The sequence below is a fragment of the Bactrocera tryoni genome, chromosome 1, assembly GCF_016617805.1.
Source record: "Bactrocera tryoni isolate S06 chromosome 1, CSIRO_BtryS06_freeze2, whole genome shotgun sequence".
Classification (NCBI taxonomy): domain Eukaryota; kingdom Metazoa; phylum Arthropoda; class Insecta; order Diptera; family Tephritidae; genus Bactrocera; species Bactrocera tryoni.
The window spans coordinates 52049704-52066284 of NC_052499.1; the positions used below are offsets into that span (position 1 = coordinate 52049704).

The 16581-nt window shown below is 33.5% G+C and overlaps 1 protein-coding gene across 3 annotated transcripts in view; it reads left to right on the top strand.

Annotated features, from left to right (window-relative positions):
- Positions 1-16581, top strand: part of LOC120770833 (calcium-binding mitochondrial carrier protein Aralar1) — a 39458-nt gene that overhangs the window by 19681 nt on the left and 3196 nt on the right. For 2 of the 3 annotated variants that reach the window (XM_040098426.1, XM_040098435.1), the window contains exons 2-6: positions 9972-10124; positions 13645-13807; positions 13885-13976; positions 14048-14242; positions 14334-14557. In XM_040098426.1, the coding sequence (XP_039954360.1) occupies positions 9972-10124; positions 13645-13807; positions 13885-13976; positions 14048-14242; positions 14334-14557 (827 nt within the window). Of the gene's footprint in view, positions 1-9385; positions 9577-9971; positions 10125-13644; positions 13808-13884; positions 13977-14047; positions 14243-14333; positions 14558-16581 lie in introns of those variants that run through there. The other variant, XM_040098445.1, reaches the window with a different exon arrangement.

A 16581-nucleotide genomic window follows, 5' to 3' on the forward strand; every position in this document is an offset into this window, starting at 1 on the left:
ATGGAGAGGGAGGGGTATCTAGGGAGCAAGTGTCTTCTAGATGATGGGGTCAAGTGTGGGTGGCAAGACCGTTGCCGAGTACATCGGGACGTTAGATTTGTTGAGGGTAACCAAGACTTCAGAGGGTAACCCAGACTTCAGATGGACTGATGCACGTTTAGATGTTAGTGGTGTGATCTCCACTACTTCGGCTATGAGGTCTGGCCGGAGACTTAATTCTGGTACCACGGAGAGCGGGAGCTCTTGGAGTTCGCTTCAACCTGCTCATGCGGACTAACCCCTTGGGAAGTATCGTGGTGATTGTGGTTAAAGCCCGAATGCAGAAAAAATTGACCCGGGTGCCAAACCCAAAGTACAGCAGAGGGAATAGATCGGCCTCAATTTGATTTAATCCGCTGTGTTTTTTAAAAATTGTCCAACGTAAATAAGCTCTTTACTTTCAATGCCTATATCATATCTTCTTTCCCATGTTATATATTTACATGGGGTTTATTGTTATTTTGTGTTAAAAAAGTTAACGTACATATTTGAATGAAAGATATTCTAATACAAAGTTTTTTGATAACCAAAAAAGGTTTATACGTTAAAGTTAGGTTGTACATTAGTACAAGTGCCATATAAATTCTTTGTTACTCATACGTCATGGTGTCTGGAAAAAAACCTGCTTGGGAAATAACGGACACCCTAGTGTACATGTATATAAACCACAGATTTGCTTACTCGCCCATTGCTGTTATTTATGTTTGGTTTACAGCTATATGTACATACCAATGTTGAGATACTCGTAGATAAATGGGATAACACGAGTACCTAGCGGTGTGACGGCTTAGTGCAGACGAATTTAGGCGCTTCTGCAAATCAAACAAGTTGTGCATATTTAGTTAAGCTAAATGAAGGAACATCCACTTATATCCAGTTTACTCGCGCCTTCTAAGTAAGATTACATCATTTAAATCTCGTTTGAGTGAGAACTCAATTGTTTATATCGAGAGAGAAGAAAGCGTCATGCACGTTAGAAATTGAATATTATGAACGCCACTCATGTAACGAATGCTGTCCAAAAAGTATTTCGAATGAAAAACAAAACTTTGTAAAACTGTTAATTTATTTCACAGGTTAGTTTCCATTTAACTAGGACTACTCTGGATGGATCGGCAGTACGTAGTCTAAATCAACTAATTTATTCCGGGCAAAGAAAGGTAAAAGCGAGTAGTGCTGTTTGCCGAATAGACCGAAATAACTCGACATAGTAGAGTGCTGACGATTTTTCTAAGTGGTCGTAGTTGAACCTTCTTAAAATTTCTTCAGATTGCTAAAACAAGGTCAAACACGGCTCTGAACTGATCTAACGATTGCGCTTATTATCTAATTGGAGCAAACGCTCTATTTTCTTATATTATATTTTATGAAGGATAAAAACCAAAGAATATTTGAGCTGCCTGCTACTTATCTCAGTTATCACCTTCAATAGGCAGCCTGTCAATGGGAGATCGTGGATTTGTGTCATGTCATCTTTCATGAATGAAGAAGAATCATCACATACCATATCCAAGACTCCTTGGTTTCTCAGGAATTTCTCTTCCAAAAACAAGAAACAGATCACTGAACTATATTGTTATTTTTTTATTTTTCGAATGTCCATTTCACTAAAAACCACTCTCTCTCTCTCTTACTTGCCCAATAAAAACAGAATCGGAGATATAGGTATTTTATCGGAGATACAGGTATATGCGAAACGCATACGCGTTCTCAAGACCGATTTATATCAAAATTTCAGAGAGACTTCTTTATAGACTTGTCTATGTCTGAAACTAACAACATACATACATATATCCCCAAGTTTAATTTTTTGTTATTTTTTTTCAATTCGAAACAGTAAAACAGATTGGAAAGCATGTTTTTTTTAGACATTTGCCATTTCGTGAAAAAATACAACTTTCCTGTAGTTCCGGATTGCGACATTATTCAAGACCAACACTCGTTTTGTTATACTCTCGCAACAAAGTTGCTAAGGAGAGTATTATAGTTTTGTTCACATAACGGTTGTTTGTAAGTCCTAAAACTAAAGGGAGTCAGATATAGGGTTATATATACCAAGGCGACGAGTAGAGTCGAAATCCGAATGTCTGTCTGTCCGTCCGTGCAAGCTGTAACTTGAGTCCGTCCGTGCAAGCTGTAACTTGAGTAAAAATTGAGATATCATGATGAAACTTGGTACACGTATTCCTTGGCTCCATAAGAAGGTTAAGTTCGAAGATGGGCAAAATCGGCCACTGCCACGCCCACAAAATGGCGAACACCGAAAACATATAAAGTGTCATAACTAGGCCATAAATAAAGATATTAAAGTGAAATTTGGCACAAAGGATTGCATTAGGGAGGGGCATATTTGGACATAATTTTTTTGGAAAAGTGGGCGTGGCCCCGCCCCCTAAGTTTTTTCTACATATCTCGGAAACTACTATAGCTATGTCAACCAAACTCTATAAAGTCATTTCCTTCAGGCATTTCCATGTACAGTTCAAAAATGGAAGAAATCGAATAATAACAACGTCCACCTCCCATACAAAAGTTATGTTGAAAATCACTAAAAGTGCGTTAACTGACTAACAAAAAACGTCAGAAACAGTAAATTTTACGGAAGAAATGGCAGAAGAAAGCTGCACCCAGGCTTTTTTAAAAATTGAAAATGGGCATGGCGTCGCCCACTTATGGACCAAAAACCATATCTCAGGAACTACTAGACCGATTTCAATGAAATTCGGTATATAATATTTTCTTAACACCCTGATGACATGTACGAAATATGTGTGAAATCGTTCACAACCACGCCTTCTTCCAATATAACGCTATTTTGAATTCCATCTAATGCCTTCTCTGTATAATACATATGTATATACATACATTAGGAAATGAAAACACAATTCAATACTCAAAGTACACAAATTGATCTATTCTAACTAATTTTACAGCAAAATAAACAAATATGTAAGTAAAAGTATAAAATGTTCGGTGACACCCGAACTTAGCCCTTCCTTACTTGTGTTTTATTATTTTTGGATTTTTTTCGGTATTCTTGTAAAGTTAATAAATAGCTATTCAAAAATAGATATTTAATATATTAAAGGCCGTTTTTTGTGACACTTCAAAAATTACCTGAAAAATAATAATGAGCATGTAACTGAGTGTATAGTTTATATCTTCACCGATGCTATATTAGAGGGTTAGGTATTTCTACTTACAACGAGGTTAGTATAAGTTCGGAAGTTTTATGTAATGAAAGTATTTGATGTGCTGAAATGAGTGAGAATTAAACGATAGAAACATGCCGAGCTGGAATTATTTATTTTTCCTTAGCTATATCTAATGCTTAGTTGCTAGAATACTGTTAGTCCGCACTTTTTGAAAAATGTTTGCCTAATATGGCGGAAGAGTACTACAAAATTAAAAAAATATTTTATATCAATAATACCTAGTATATACATATATGTACATATAAAAATTCATAACGTCATATAAAAACTTATACTATAAAAATCCTAAATTATATAATATATACAATAATATATTTAGATATTCAGTAGTACTTGTATAATTTATATTTCATATTTAAAGCAATAATATAAGTAATAAGGTCTATAAACAACTTCGCATCAGGCCATTCCAACCTTCTACCTAGAAACACACCATATTATGTATTTGTATTTTACAATTACATACATCAGACATCAATTTACACACCACTTACTTCGTGCGTGTAAACAACCTGTTGTTGTTTTCAAATGTAACATACAATTTCGCTTACTGCATTTGTTTTTAGTGTCTCCGATTTCATCATTTCCCATTATCACAATGAACGTCTCGCAGTGCACTACCCTCTTAGTCATATCACCGACATCGCTATACACTCTATACCTACATATCTACATATGTAAGCATGTACCCTACGCGAAGAATATACCGAGACCACCACGAGATTGTTATCCCGAATGCGTCTGTTTATCGCTACGAACGCCGTTCATCCCATATTCTTTGACTTTGCCATTGCTTACGCAATATTCTCTACGTCAGCGGAAATTCACACCAAAATCATCAATAAATATTTTCTGAAATTACATTACTCTACTTGTATATAAATAGTGTAGTACATTTATGTATTATAATTTGTATGTATAGTATGCCTAGCATATGATTAGTGAAAGAGTCAACTAGTTACGAAGAACACTAGTTTGCTTATTAGTCACAGTCATAGAAGTAGGTAGTATAAGTATACAATTGTTTTGTGAAATTTACACAAAAAAGTAAGATTGTACTGATTTTTTCAATGTAAATCATTTTTTATTAATTTTTAATGGTTTTTGATGTTAATTCTGAATAGTTTATGGCAAAATGAAGTAACTAGTGTTTTAACTAGTATAAAACCTATATATTTCTGACAGAAAACTGACAATGGACAGCTCGCTGTCACCAACAAAAAAAAAGAGAAATTTCTCGTTCGAAAAGCCAACTGCGGCTGTCTAGTTAGGCTAGTGGTTCACTATGGCTGTAGTGTGGTTTATGCCTCGTTCATTCGACTGCAAGGCTACCTTCTCCATATATGCATAAAGTAGGTACATATTTGAGTAGAGCTGGCAACAGGGGGCACATTCTACAAAATTTTTGCAGCAATGAATGTGTCAATCGATTAAACTTCCTTTATAAAAAATAATTCCACATATTATATAAATAGCTGTACGTTGCACAATAATGCGTCACGAAAACGTGATAATTTTAATAATTAAATACTTAGCAAGTTATGCTTGTTTCAAGTTGAAGTTCTTAAGCTTTTAGTTCGTTTTCTTCTAATCTTAAATTGAAATCTTTGAATGAATGCATTAAAAATATATTCGCGAATAAAAATATAAATATTTGCATTTCACAGCTGTTGCAATTTATATAAATATGCGCATTTGCTGATTAGTCTGCCATTTACTATTAGATAATATTTTTATATACAAGTAAACACATGGATTATAATCACATTAAGACTAATATAAAAAACATAAGTGTGTATTTAAGTTATGAATGTGGCTAAGTCAACAAATGCACTTTTGATCTAAGAGTTATTTTAACACAAATAATCCACAGTATTAAATATTATATATTTAGAAAAGATTACCTTAGTAGAAGTGCAGATTATAATTATCAGTAAAATAGAAGTCATCAGTAATTTACAGACACGGAAAAAATAATAGAAGCAATCTTTGGTTAAAAACAAAATAGCGTATTTTCATTAGAAGAACTATATACCATACATCGTCCTTTAAAATGCAAAACAACGTATTATCGAAAAACTCGAAATTGACTTTTTAATTGCTTACGATTCATGACATCATATTACATATATGTACGTAATGTTTAAACTTCCGCTGACCAATATATCCAATATATAACCAATGCATAACCATTTTATAAGCAAAACACACATTTTGTTTCAAGTTTACAGGTGAAGAAAAAAACATTTAATAGAAACCACTTTTCTATTAAATCGTTTTTTCTTCATTTGTAAACTTATTATGAAAAGTGATGTTACGTTATTTCGCATTTTAGGTGACGATATATTCTTTGGACTCTTTCTTCATTTTAAACTGTTCATACCCATTTCATTACCTTCATTAATATAACTATAATAATTATGCCATTCATTATAGAGAAATACTGTCCTTGAAAAATTATTGTTTTTGACAGTAGCTGAATAATCTAGAGCTCCAATATTTCAGAGTAACAGTTTTATTCTAAGGATAAATTTATCTTTTAAACTTCTTTGTCGTTCCACATTAGCTATTTTCGTTTAAGCAAACTTGGAGAATTGCGAATCGAACGAAAATTGGTATAAATACATTATAATGGCATAACTAAGTAGCTTAGAAAGCGAATAATTAACTTTAATGAGACATTCCCTTTAAAAATTGGCGATTCGAATAAAGTACTGATATAAATACATTTACATAGCGAACGGAGAAGTAACGCTTTTAAAGAGAGATACTACAAGTATAAGCGAGTATAACTACTAACGACTAGCGCAAAAATTATGCCAGCTGAAACTTTATCTACGTTGAATGAACTAGAAAATGATAAACGCATTTAGTATCGGTTATAGCTTGGTAATGAAGTCTTGAGTCTTTAGCGAAGTGAGCACCTTACAATATTTCAAATAATAGTTTAAAGTAAGCTAATGTAACGGAAGTAGATAGATTGAAGACTGATGGTTTAAGTTTTAATAAAAACAAAACAAGAGACAACGTCAATTTCGGCTGCACCGAAGCTACAACAAAAGATTCGTGAAGATGTCTTGTCAAGTAACAAAGTTTTTCATGCGAGAACTTGTTTTGGATAATTTCGTTTGTATGCCAGCTACATTATATGGTGGTCTTCAAGGTCGGCAATTTCTACAAATGAGTAGCTTTTTGATGAGAAAAGGACGTGACAAAATTTCAGATCGATACCTCAAAAACTGAGTGAATAGTTTGCTGCTGGGTGCTATTTTGGCGATGTGATGCCTATTTGGAAACATGAATCTAAGGGCGCTTATCCTGCGTCTGCAGACTGCTGTGCGGTCAATTAGCAAGTGTTCTTTAGTTTCAGGTTCCATGTCACCGAACCCGAAATTTCCATAAGAAGCTAGGTCCATGTTATATAAGTGCTTTTTGACCTTGCAGTGGCCATTGTAGAATGCCACAAGTAGCCTGAGTTTGTGGGAGCTTGATTACATATTCTTGTAATCGCCCATTAACAACTTATCATACCTCTACCTGTTTACTCCTTCCTCCTTGCGGAGAAGCTTCTTTATTTACCACAACGAAGGGCTCACGTTCTACCATGTTAGTGGATGCTGCGGGCGAGCGAGCTCATTAGCCAGTTCATTCCCGGCTATACCTTTATGACCGGGCACCCAGTTAAGGTGCACTTGGTTACGTTCCGATAGACTGTTCAGCCGTTCTCTACACTTCTGCACCAGTAGCGATTTCATCTTGTAGGCAAAGATCGCTTGACTGCCGCAGTTCAACATAAAAGCGACATGATACTTCAGCACTACTCGGTGTAAAAACAATAAATAGGGTTGCCATGTTTGCTCAAAAAATATTTATGTATTAAATAATAAAATATTGCCTAAAGCTCTTAATCTAATTTCAGTATTGAAAAACCAATATAATTCTTCTACTCGCATGCATTTTCATAATTGAAGCGTGTTTTCAAATTGAAATGTTGGAAACACTGGAAAAATAATTGAAACAAGTACCTAACAACAAAATATTTCACTCCGCTTGCTTTATCGTAATCTCCTTACTCTCATCACTCATTTATTCATTAATTATGTACGAGTATATGCTTCCTGCTCTGCTTGAGTCAACTGATTTCGGCGTCTCAACACTTATTTGTACGTAATCGCTCTTAGGGCCGCTTCACTGCCCCACCAGCAAAAAAGCTCTATCAACTCTGGAGCACGTGAAGATTTAGTGAACCAACTGGTGCATATATAGTACATATATCTTATATATGCATTTATGTATGTATATGTAAGTAAATAAATATACGTGCAGTACTTGGATTATAATGTTTATGCGGAAAGCCTCAATGGCAGTGGGTCACGCTGACGAACCGCACAGTGAAAGCACACACTGAGAATATGAATGGGGCGAGAGAATTTCAGAGAAAAATTAAAAAGAAGTTATAAAAATTGAGAAAAATGCCTTCAATGGCATTGTTGTTGATATGATATCTCTTATAGATAAAAGTGAGGAAGTTATGTTGCTATACGTATATATGTAAGTATTGACCCCTCTCTTTCATTGGATTACGTGCCAATTGCACTCTGCATTTTTTTTGATTTTTTTGGTCTACAAACAGAAGTGTTCACCAGGTCGTACAATTCTGAATAATTTGCGAATTTAAAAATATTACAAATTTTAAAATTTATTTAAAAAATTAAATATTGAGTTAATAAAGCGCAACTTTTAAAATTTTTTACTAATAATAAGAAAAAAAGTTTTGTACCTAAAAATAAATCAAATAAAAATTCATATTACTGAACAAATTAAATTAAATTATTAATTATTTATTTTATTTAAATTTGATTTTAATTAAAATATTAAAGTTATTAATTATTTTAAAAATAATTTAATTAATTAATTAATATATTATCAATTGTAACAAACTAATTGATTGATTTGAATACTTTTAATTTTAATAATTGTATAAAATAATTTTATTTATTAATTAATACATAATTAATTATAACTAATTAAGGTAATTATTTAATTTTCATTAATTGCGAATAATTTTTAGAATTAATTCAAATTAATTAATAATAAATAATTAAATCAATTAATTGATAAAATACTATAGTAATTAATTATTGTAAAAAATATTTCAATTAATTAATTAAAACATAACTAAACAATTGATTTAATAATTTTAATTATTGTAAAAATAGTGGTATTAATTAATTAATGCGGAATTAATTATATCTAGTTAAAAAAATTAATTAATTTTCCTTAATTGCATCTAATTTTTACAATTATTGAAAATTATTTGCAACTAACTTTTACAATTAATGAACATTAATTAATTTATTTAGAAATAATTTGAATAAATTAATAATAATTGCAAATGGAATTAATTAAATTTAGTACAATTATTAATTAATTAATTTCAACAATAATTATTATTAATTAAATGAAATTATTACCTACTAACTAAACTAATTAATGAACATTACGCTTAAAATTTATTTAATTAATTAAGTTAATTTGATTTTTCATAATTTTTATTTAATTATAATAATTATAATTAAATTAATTAATAATTAATATATTAATTATATAATTATATTAATTAATTATTAATTAAATAAATAATAAAAATTAAGTATGATTATTAATAATTTTTAGTTGTTTTTTAATAATCATTTATTATTTCATTTAAAGTAATTAAATAAACAATTATTTCTTTAAAATTCCAAAAAAACATCCTAAGAAAGGTAAAAGCTTTTGTGAAGTTCTTCTTGGAAATAGTGCTACCATTCGGAAAGCTGCTATGATTTACATCAAAAAATAAATATTTACTTTTTTATTATTTATTATCTATCTATTTACACATAATTTTTATAATTTTTTTGTTGAGAATATATTACCCACAATTTGAAGGAATAAATTTACCAAACAGTTTTTGTTTTTTATCACGTGAGCACCCTAACTTTTTGCACATTTTAGTGCTGTAGTCCCCCGCTCCGTGCACACGCTTAAGTGTTCAAATTGAGTTACTTGCAAATTTCGACCGACGACGCCGTAGCTGAGCCGGCTGTGGTGACGATCAAAAGCATCGATGATGTTTTATAAAGCTCAGTTGCTACTCTACGAACGACTGATACGGTAGTGAAACTGAAACGCGTTGTGAAGAAAGAGTAGAAAAAAGCGCGTGAGTGTCAACCAGTGTGATAGTAAAATAGCGCAAGTAATTGCCAAGTTCAGAAATTAATATTCGTACTTCGAGAACAGGAAGGAATAACCCTCGAACTCAAGCAAAATGCCACAGTCCGTACGTGACTTTTTTCCTATTAATATAATATGTATATCTACATAACTATAAGTATGTCTAGGCATTCATAAGCTAAAAAAAAGCTTGCCAGTTGGAAGCGTTGGCATTTATCTTTAATAAACTGTGAGCAGCATATACGAATAAACATACATATGTATGTACATATGCTTATATACATAAGTACATATATCTAGAATCTAGAAGAGCAATGAGCAGTTGAGATACAAAAATGCGAGTGAGCACACATTGCTCACATTTGTGTTTGTAACAACACACTCTCTTGCTGATTTAGATATGTGCATAAGTATCTCAATGTCAAATTGCAAAAAATACAACTCTTTTGCTGCTTTTTAATTAAGAAAAATTAATGAATTACATTTTATTTGTTGTTGCAGGGATCTTCGTTTCTAAAACGTGCCAGCACCGATAAACTCCGCGAAGTCTTCCTTAAATATGCCTCATTACAAAAGGATGGCGACTACTACATGACCAGCGAGGATTTCGTGCGAAAATTTCTTGGACTCTTCACCGATGCTACATTTAATGATGTGAGTAAACATGTACATACATACATACATATAGACGGATCAATTAATTGTTGGCAGAAAGTATAAAGTCACCATTGACTTAAACAATTTGCGGATTTGAATTGATAAGACATAATATTACAAATAAAATCCAATCACCATTTGGTTTATGATGTGCGTCATCGAAGATGCCAAACCAATAAAAACAAAAACAAAGTGCAGACTTACAAACAAACCTACATATGTGCATAAGTATGTATGTATATAGAAAATATTCTAATATAATTAATATATAATTTCGCTATCTCTGCACTGGCATAAGTACGCATACATACATACACATATATTTTTTGCACGTAAAACTTTCGTGTTTATTTTTTTTTATTTTCCTCTTAATCTTTGTCGTACCTCCCACACATATTTAAAGGCACAAATGACAATTTGAAATAAAAATGCTACAGTGCGGTGCAACTAGCATTTAAAAATAAATATTGAATGTTATGTAAATGAAGTATTTAATAATGTGAGCATTATTAGACGAGCAGATAATTATTTGAAAAAAATCATGTTCGAATGAAACACATTGGAAACGAAAGATAAAAGATCAAACATTTAGGGAAAAATACTTTATGGACGACTAAATTTCGCTAAAGAAACTAACATTTTGTTTAAATCAAAAGTAAAAAACAAAAAACTTGGTTATTTGAATTTTTCATAAAAATCTGAAAGTATGTGAAAAAAATTTATTCATAATAGTTAAAAATTTTTTCATTAACTACAACATTGCCATATAACTTTTCGACTTATAAGCCTCGTAGTTTTTCCTGAAATCAAGATAAACCGTCTCAAATCCTTAAAAATACAACCACGCTCTTTCCTCTTCCTTTTTTAGACCTTAGATCGCCCGTGAATTATTTTTGCTTTAATGTTTATTATTTTATCTTTCGTTTTCAATGTATTTCAACGTACTATTAATTGTTACTATGAACACTAACCGACAACTTTTTGTATGGAAATTTTTTTTGTTTGGCGAAATATTTTCTCGAAATTTGTTATGGATTATTATCTTCGAACAATCGGTTGCTTATACCACCATCGTATTTTTTCAGCATTTCTTTACACCAATCCACACAAGCCTTTTTTTGAGCGATTGTCCAATTGTGCGGGATTCAACGAGAATAAACCTTTTTTACGGCCAGGTGTCTATGCAATATCGAATGTATGCTGGTGGGAGAAATGCATAGGCATGCCTCTATCTGAAGGTATGTTACATGACGGTCTTGCATTCTCAGTTCACGTACGGCATCGACGTTTTCTGGCACAACGGCTGTTTTTGGACGACCTTCACGGAATTCGTCTTTGAGCGAGCGTCGGCCACGATTGAATTCGTTGTACCAGTTTTTCACAGTGCTATAGGATGGTGCTTCATAGCCATACAAAGATTTTAGTTCATCGATGACTCTTTTGAAAGTTGTGAAAAATGATCGCACGAAAATGTTCACGAGTTAATTCCATTTTTTGGCCGAGATGAATTTTTTAATTCCCTGTAAATAAAACAATTCACGATTAAATGACAAAACGTTCTGAGTGATGTTATGCTAAAAAATGTCAAACTTTCCAATGGAAATGTCAGATTGCACCTGGCAACACTTAGTGTTGCCCAGGCCAGAAATATATATAGCAGCCTCCGTAGTATAAAGTAACCATACGAACTGATCGATCAAAATCAAGTTTTTAAAGGTTGATACATTTCGACGTTCTCTACTTTTTTAAAAACAAAATATAAGGACATTCCAAATTTAATGTGGAATGAAATGTGACGTTTCTTTTTGAAGATTATCTCCTTCAAATGTTGGCCGAGGCTACGTCTCAGATGGTCCATCAGTTGAGTGCCATTTTCGATGACTCTTTCGAGCATTTCGAATGGTAACTAGCGAATGACAAGCGTGATGTTTTGTTCGTAGGCCTGAATCGAAGCGGGATTATACGCATAGACTTTAGACTTTACATATCCCCACAAGTCTTATGGTGCGATATCACACGTTCATGGTGGCCAAAAACGTGAACTTATCTGCTCACCGTAGTGTTATTCCATTGATTAATGCAATGCGTGAGAAATGATGCCGTCTTTTTGAAATCAAATATCGTCGAAATCACGAGTTTCAAATACTCGGTTATTATGGCGCGGTAACAGTCGCCATTGACAGTAACGTTCTCACCGGGATTATTTTTGAAGAAATTTCAATATTTTTTCAAGTTGTTCTCGGTACTAAATGTGGCAATTTTGCTTGTTTACATACCCATTGAGCAAAAAATGGACCTCATCGCTGAACAAAATTTGTCTCAAAAACGTCTAATATTTTTGGAACTTTTCATGGAGCGAAACGATGTCGCTTGGGAAGGTCGAGGGGCTTTAGTTCTTGCAGAAACTGTATTTTGTACGCTTTCAATTTGAGATTCCGAAGTAAAATGCGTCAAGTCGTTTCATACATCAGTTCGAGTTACTGCGTACGGCGCCGAATCGACTCTCCACGGTCTTCATGTACACTCTGAGCTACGGCTACTACTTATATTTTTGAACGTTATTCAATAATGAATGCTGGGTCTCAAGTTGCGAATAGTACGCTCAGTAGGTCGATTACATTGACTATTGAGCAAAGCGCGGGAAACACATAGTAATATAATACTATTGAAATCTTTGATACAAAATATTTTTACCGCGTCTTTTAATTAATTATTATCTTAAGCTTCAATTTTTATTAGCAGACGGTTTGTTGAAAATTTTTAAATTTCATAACATTGTATTTAAAGAGATTCTAATATATTGCAACAAAACATAAGGCGCTATTAGATATGTATATTGTACTCCATTAAACTCATAAAATTCAAAATCTATTTGATTACTTTGAGCTAACTTATCTAAATTTCTATGTGACCAAAAAATACTCACTTAATATTCACAACAAACACACAGTGGCACACCCAAACAAATTGAAAGGGCAATCACTTGGCCACCACGTGACTATCTCAGCGACCCAAACCGTGTGTGGAGTGCGGAGATAGCGAAAGTGTACGGCAACTTGACTTTGCTCACACATAAACCAAACTACATACATATGTACTCGTATATTTATGCTATAAAACACTTATCTTTCAAAGTATTTCAAACTTATTTAACCGGCAAGTGTTTTTTTTTTTTTTTTGAATTACGGTTATAGATAATACAAATACTTTAATTATAACTAAAACAAAACTTTTTTTATTATGCGAAAGAAAATTGAACTATAATTAAGCTATAAATAGCACCATTCTAAATCATACTCAGCACATTTGTGTGTATGTATGTATGTAGCTATGTTTCTATTGTTTGTATACAAGTTTTCACATTCGCCGTGACGTATCTGCAAATATTTGGTGAAGTGCTCTGTCACTTGCCGTTAATCATTGTATTATGATTTCAGCAATCGATACGAGTAACCTTCCATTTGACCTCATACTAAGTAATCCGTTATGTGTTAATGTATGAATGTGTATATTGCAGGAATCTGTGCGTTTGTTAGCCAGCATAGCGGACACCAGCAAAGATGGGTTGATCTCATTTGTCGAATTCCAAGCGTTTGAGGGGCTGCTCTGCACGCCAGATGCGCTCTACAAAACCGCTTTCCAACTATTCGACCGCAAAGGCAACGGCACGGTTCATTATTGTGAGTATGAAGCATAATAATAATTGTTAAACAATTTCATTAATAATTTTATTAATCGTCTATTACACACATTACAGCCGATTTCGTCGATATCGTACAAAAAACCGAATTGCATTCTAAGATACCTTTTAATTTAGATAGTTCCTTTATTAAGCGGTATTTCGGTGAAGTGAGTATATGCTCTCAAATATACTATATATTATTAATTACTAAATGAAATTTTTGTTGTTATTTGCGCAGAAAAAAAACCGCACCATAAGTTATGCGGAATTCACACAATTACTCCATGATTTCCATGAGGAATACGCAATGGAAGCATTCCGTAGTAAGGATCCAGCTGGTTCTGGATACATCTCACCATTAGATTTTCAGGATGTTATTGTTAAAGTGAAAAGGCATTTACTCACCCCCGTCGTCAAGGATAATCTAGTAGCGGTGAGTGACGTGCTTAAGCAGCAAAAAACAGTCCTGCACTCAACAACTAATTTTAATTATTTTTCCTCCGGCTCTGCGTTCGCATCAATAGGTCACCGAAGGTCACAAAGTGAGCTTCCCCTACTTCATCGCATTTACTTCGCTGCTCAATAATATGGAATTGATTAAACGCATCTATTTGCACGCCACTCAAGGTAATCGCAACGAACCCGTGACAAAGGACGAACTACTTTACGCCGCACAAACAATGAGTCAAATAACGCCATTGGAAATTGATATACTCTTTCAATTAACCGGCGCGCTGCATCAAACCGGGTAAGCTCCGACGTTCAATAAGTGTGGGCATAAACCACTTTATTTAGTTAATACCACCACCAATTAGACTCACATTTAACCATTCTCTCTCTCGTACATATGAAGAAAAGGTAGCCAAATATATTACATTAGAGAAATTATAGAAATTAGATAAATAGCAATAGCTTTAATATACTAGTGAATTGATAGTTGCGGGTCTATAATTTGGATATATCATAGTTTGTTAGGTTAGTGTGTCGTTCTTGTTTGTTCGACTTCCGTTTGTATTTCTATACTAAATAGAAGAAAGCGGTAGTTTTTCTTCAATATACAACAATAGTACAATATGTGGTATATTTAATTTAAATTAGAAGCATTTTAAAAAAGGTTTCATAGCTGATTTTTACCCTTCGACCATATAATATGATCATTACCTTCTTTCGGATATTTTACCAATATGATTTGTCGAGGTTTATCGGGTTTACTTACCAATTGAAACATGGTTAGATTCTCGACTCATATAACTAATATAGCATTACTTGACATAGTTCGGTAAGATGCTGCAACTCTGAGGGCTATGCCGGTGTTATTTTTTTAGCAAATCTGCGCAAACCTCTGCTCCGTCGAGTAAGATGCTGGTGATTGTTAGAGATGTTGGCCATTAGTCAGCTAAGATAAGAAGGGATTTTCCTGCCTTTTCTGTGGCATGCTAAATTTGTACTCAGAATGTTAATCTGGCGTCCAGTCTTACGTTTAGGTAATTCACAGCTTTTTGTGTCCTTAGAATATCCTTAGTCGTTTACATAATTACTACGAGATGAATGTGCTTGTTCGTCAGCAGTAGTAGGCCTTTTTTCTGTAGCTAGCTGAAGGTTATGTGAGTCAAGCAATGTTTGCGTCCGCATCATGATCTGATTCAGCTTTCTCCGAACTTCCTCTGTGGCTGGGGCTGTAATTACTAATTATAATTCGTCTTGTGCTGCTTCTGTCGTAACTTATATTTGTCGTGATCCTTCTCTAGTTTGCTACATAAGTTTTCTGTTGCTAAGATAGCTGCGCACCACATCCTTGAAGCTATCGGGGATTCTAACACTTTTTTCTAAAGCGTCAAGTCCGCCCATCCCGGGCCATTGAAGGCGTTACGAACGTCTAAAGTCATCAACAGAGCTATTCGCTTGTATTTGGTGCATCTGCGCTGTGCGTGTTCTACACTTTCAATGACGCATCGGATAGCGCTCAGAGTTGACCTTCCGGATCTAAAACCGTGTTGTCTTGGGGAGAGTCCGCCAGCCCCATTTATAGCCGCTTCCTGTCTAGCTGTTAAAGCAGTCTTTCATAAAGCTCTCCCGCTATGTTGAGCATGCATAGTGGACGGTACGCTGATGGCAAGCAGGGATCCCCTTTTCCTTTGCTGATTAGGACAAATCGTTGGTTCTTGATCAGTCAGTTTGAATGCAGTTATATGCTGTAGTTGGCCAATATGAACAATTTCTTCGGAAATTGTACCGTTACTTTGTATAATACGTTTTGAGAAATTTTGTGAAGATACACATCACATACATTTCGTACAATTTCTATAGCAGCTATATGCCGTAGTGATCCGATATCAGCGGTTCCTAGAAATAAGCAGCTCCTTGGTAAACTTAGAACGCAAAATTTCAGATACCTCAAAACCCGAGAGACTAGTTCGCATATAACAGATGGTCAGACAGACGAAGTTTGTACTCATGTTCTAACAAGGGCAAATATTTGTCGACAGATGTATTAAAAAGAGAGTCGGTAAACCACTAAACTTTATTTTTAGCTTTGCATCATTATCATCATTCATCATTCAGGCAAGTGACAGAAAAGTCTAGGTGTTATGACATTGAAAAATTTTCAAAATTATTCACTGGAATCTTTTTATTTAACTACCATTAAAATGATGGGTATAAGGTACATCAGAAAGTCATGCTTTATTTGCTCACATACATACATAAATATTTAAATATAAAAATGCATAAATTTTTCAAGATTTACGTTAGTGTCCATCGCATTCTCTCATT